At 66.6% G+C, this 3,990-nt stretch overlaps 1 protein-coding gene across 1 annotated transcript in view; it reads left to right on the forward strand.

Annotated features, from left to right (window-relative positions):
- Nucleotides 1–3,990, forward strand: part of TBC1D22A (TBC1 domain family member 22A) — a 236,104-nt gene that overhangs the window by 18,334 nt on the left and 213,780 nt on the right. The window contains exon 3 of the mRNA XM_011380727.2: nt 2,086–2,426. Within this exon, the coding sequence (XP_011379029.1) occupies nt 2,086–2,426 (341 nt within the window). The remainder of the gene's footprint in view (nt 1–2,085; nt 2,427–3,990) is intronic.

Below are 3,990 nucleotides of genomic sequence, written 5' to 3' on the forward strand. Positions count from 1 at the left end.
TCAGTGAACTGGAGAGGGGCGACGGCATGGCGAAGTAGTCACACTATGTCGCTAGGTGAGAAAGGCAGGATTTCATTCTGTTAGACAGATCCAAGCAGTCTGCATGCCAGACATGGCCGTGTCTGTACTTGACCTTACCCCTCACCCGGGCCCCTGCGAGGCGGCGCATCAGAGCGTCCGCGGGCGGCTGGGAGCAGCCCGTGCCGGTGCCTTCCACGCACGGGTGGTCCGTTTCGTGGACGTGGAAGTCTGAGCGAGGCGGTTTTCGGCTGGCCTGGCAGTGGGCCCACGCTCTTTCTCCCCTTCCTGCCCCGCCGTCCATCGTGGGAGGCCTTCCTCCTCCTGCGTGTCCTCAGGGTGGCAAGGCAGCTGAGAACCCGTGGGCCTCGTGTCTGTGCTCCAGGCAGGAAGCAGGGGAAGCCAGCTGCGCCGTCCCCGTTAGGCACGGAAGGGCCTGCCATCGTTGCCGATGGCCTGTGCCGTCCCACGGCCACCCCCGGCTGGGAGTCCCCAGAGGAGCGGGTGCGGGCGGGTCACCCAGCTGACCAGTGTGGTGTCTGCCACTCGGCTTGTTTTGTTGCCATCTATTTTCCAAATTTACTCTAACGAGCATCAGACTTTTATGATAAAAGCATTAAGTGCTTAAAACATCATCGTTATCTCCTTTTTGTAATTCTGCCCTCCGTCTTTAAGACAGAATGGTGCCAGGTGAGAGTTTGCTGTCTGGCATTTCACGGTCCGTTTTCAGCCCCGCCTGTGACATGTGGTCCTAGAGAGAGGCTGCCGGGGACGTCACTGGTGTGGAGACGTGGTCAGCTCCCAGCAGCCCTGTCACTGGTCGGTGCCTGGGGCCTGGGGTGGCTCTGTAGGGCAGCGGTCCCTGTGCTCAGGCCGGTGGCAGAGAAGGCTGAGTGCCCCTTGTTTGTGAGGTGTGAGCCTCCGTGGTGCCTTCCATCCCTTCTGAGGGGGCCCTGAGGACCCCGGAGTGGCTGGAGGGCGACCTGTGGCAGCTGGTGGAGACTTTTCCCCAGGCGCGTGGGCTTCTGGGAGGGTAGTCAAGTGTGGGCCCTGGCGAAAACTGAAAGGAGCTAATTTGTTTTCCCTTTCTTCCTGATTAGCATCCAGCACGTGTATGGCGCCCAGCACCCCCCCTTTGATCCACTGTTACACGGCACGTAAGTGAAGCCTCCACTCCCACGGGGCTCTTCGGCTGGTTGGGGATGCACTGTCCCGCCCGCTCCCTGGGATGCCTGAGGGAGGAAGGCAGTTGGGGTTCAGCAGCCAGCAGGCTGGCTGGTGTGAGGCGCAGCTGGCCTTGCTGAGCTCAGCCCCGGGGGCGAGCAGCCGTGGGAGCCACAGCTGAGCCCCCCTGTCCCTCTGTCCCTCTGCCTGTTGCTGGTGGTGCTTTATTTTTCCTCCACTTTGCTGCTCCCCACCCAGCCACCGAGGCGCGCTCCGCTGTGTCCGCTCCGCTGTGTCCGCTCCGCTGTGTCCGTTCCGCTGTGTCCGCTCCGCTGTGTCCGCTCCGCTGTGTCCGCTCCGCTGTGTCCGCTCCGCTGTGTCCGCTCCGCTGTGTCTGCTCCGCTGTGTCTGCTCCGCTGTGTCCGCTCTGCTGTGTCTGCTCCGTGTTCGGCTGCTGCACCAGGGGCAAGCGAGGGGGAGGTGTGGCCCTGCGACCGCCCCGCCCTGCCCGCCGAGAAGTTACCGGGCACGCGATGGGGCCGTGTCATCCGTGGCACACTGGGGAGCCCGAGCGAAATGCCCCGCACCCCTCCACGCCCCAAAGGCCTGTGCCCCGTGGCCAGTTTCTGCCCCGCAGCCGGGCGCTGCCTGGTGGGCGGGGATGCAGGGGTGAGAGTCTCAGGTGCCAGCCAGGGTGTGCTTTGGAGGTTCGGCCCGAATCCGCGAATCCGCCTCTCCCGCCACTAAGTCCTCGGCAGCTCTGCGAGTCTGTGGATGGCTCGGAGCGTGCACCTCCGCACTTCCTCCCGGTGCGCCCGTCACTGGGGCACCCCCCAACCCCCTCCGGCTGCGGAGAGGCCTCTCAGGGCCCCGAGGCCAGTGAGGACTGCCCTTGCTTTGCAGCCTGCACAAGGCCACGCCCCAGGCGCCCGCCACGCCGCTGAAGGCCAAGCGACTGAGCACCTTCCAGGAGTTTGAGAGCAGCACCAGCGATGCCTGGGATGCCGGCGAGGACGGGGACGAGCTGCTGGCCGTGGCGGCCGAGAGCCTGGACACCGAGGTGGCCATGGAGACGGCGCGCCGCGTCCTGCGCAACCACAGCCAGCGGCAGGAGCGGCGTCAGCTGCAGGAGGTGTCGGCGCCCGGGCAGAAGCCACAGCCCCTGGCAGAGCCTGCCCCGGTCCCCAGCGGTGACCTCCGGCTGGTGAAGTCCGTCAGTGAGAGCCACGCGCCCTGTCCTGCAGGTGGGATGGGGACTCGAGGTGACGTGCATTTCTGGGCCGGAGTCACTTGCTGTGGAGGGGTGGGGTCCCCGCTCGCTGGCAGCGGGCATCCCGCCTTTGAGAGAAGGTGGCCGCGCGGGCGAGCCCTCCTCTCTTTGTCCTCCTAGCCGAGTGGCCGGGCCTGCGGCGTTCGTGGCCGGTTCTGAGAGGCTGCAGCGAGCACCAGTTCTCGGGGACCCTGCGCCCCGCCCCCAAGGATGCCCTGGCTCTCTGGGGGCGACGTTTGCTGCTGGGGGCACCTCCGCGGCTGCTTCCTGTGGCTCCTTCAGGGACACGGCGCATGGGCTCAGGGTGCGTGGGGGTGGGGTCTGGCGTCAGAACCGCCCGGTGCGGATTACACGCCCTGCCGGGGCGGGCTGGTGTCCGCGTTTCGCACCCCGAGCCTGGCCCGCGGCGGCCGCTCTGAGACTGCTGTCCGTACTTCGCCGTTGCGGTGGTGGAGGACCCAGGTCACGACACGACGCACGGATTTGACGAGCGTCCACGATGGGCACGTGCTCAGGGCCCGGGGTGTCCCGCTGGACGAGCCAAACGGCAGTCCTTGCCTTGTGGAGCGACCTGTCCGGCGGGGGCCCAGTCACATGCAGTCCGCTGGGGCTGCCGTGACGACAGCTGTGAAGGTTACGTCTCCCCGAGGACGGCGACTTTGCGGTCTGGAGGCTGGGGGGCGGGGGGCTGAGGGCCGGGCCGGCGCGGTGTGCCAGGGGAGGGCCTGTCCTCCGTGGCGGAGGGCAGAGTGGGGCAGCGAGCTGTCTGTTCTTACGAGGGCACTGACCCCCAACGGGGACCGTACCTCGTGACCTCGCCGAGGCCGCACTTCCTAGCACCATCACGGGGCGGGGTGACATAGCGGCATGGTGCGCGTGGCGTATGGCTGGGGTACCTGGACCAGAGGCAGCCTTGGGCTGCATGTAGCTGGGGCGCAGAGCCTTGGGTGGCCTCCTCCTGGAGGAGCCAAGTGAAGGGTGCTCCAAGCTGCTCGTGCCGGGGAGGGGCCGGCGACAGGGTGCCTTCGGCCTCCACCCGCCCCGGCATCCTTGCTGTCTGGGCAAGCCTTCGTGTGCTCTCCGTTATCGATGACGATAGCTACCACCTATCGATCGTTTCCTGCGGGAGGGACCGTAGCAGGCCCCTCGTTCCACTCCGCAGGGGAGGGGTGCAGAGCGTGGCTTGCTCAGGTGGCACTGAGCCGCGGGGCAGGGGGCTCAGAGCCGAGCGCCCCGCTATTGGCCCCTGGCCTCACCTGTAGAGCAGGGCTTCTCGGCGGGGATTCTGCTCCCAGGGGACGTGCAGCAGTGTCTGGGGACAGTTCTGGTTGTCACATCTGTGGCAGGGGGTGTGTGCTACTACAGAAAGTGGGCAGCGGCCAGGGGCGCTGCTTGGTGTGCCATGGAGACTCACCTGCGCGTGCGTAGAGCCGCTGGTGGGGGACTTGCCGGAAGCCTGCTCTCCAGCACCAGGTGCTCCTGGTCCTCTCCTGGTGGCTGGCAGTGGCGGATGCTCTGGAGCAGGCTGAACACGTGGG

The sequence above is a fragment of the Pteropus vampyrus genome, unplaced genomic scaffold (genome assembly GCF_000151845.1).
Source record: "Pteropus vampyrus isolate Shadow unplaced genomic scaffold, Pvam_2.0 Scaffold401, whole genome shotgun sequence".
Taxonomy (NCBI): Eukaryota; Metazoa; Chordata; class Mammalia; order Chiroptera; family Pteropodidae; genus Pteropus; species Pteropus vampyrus.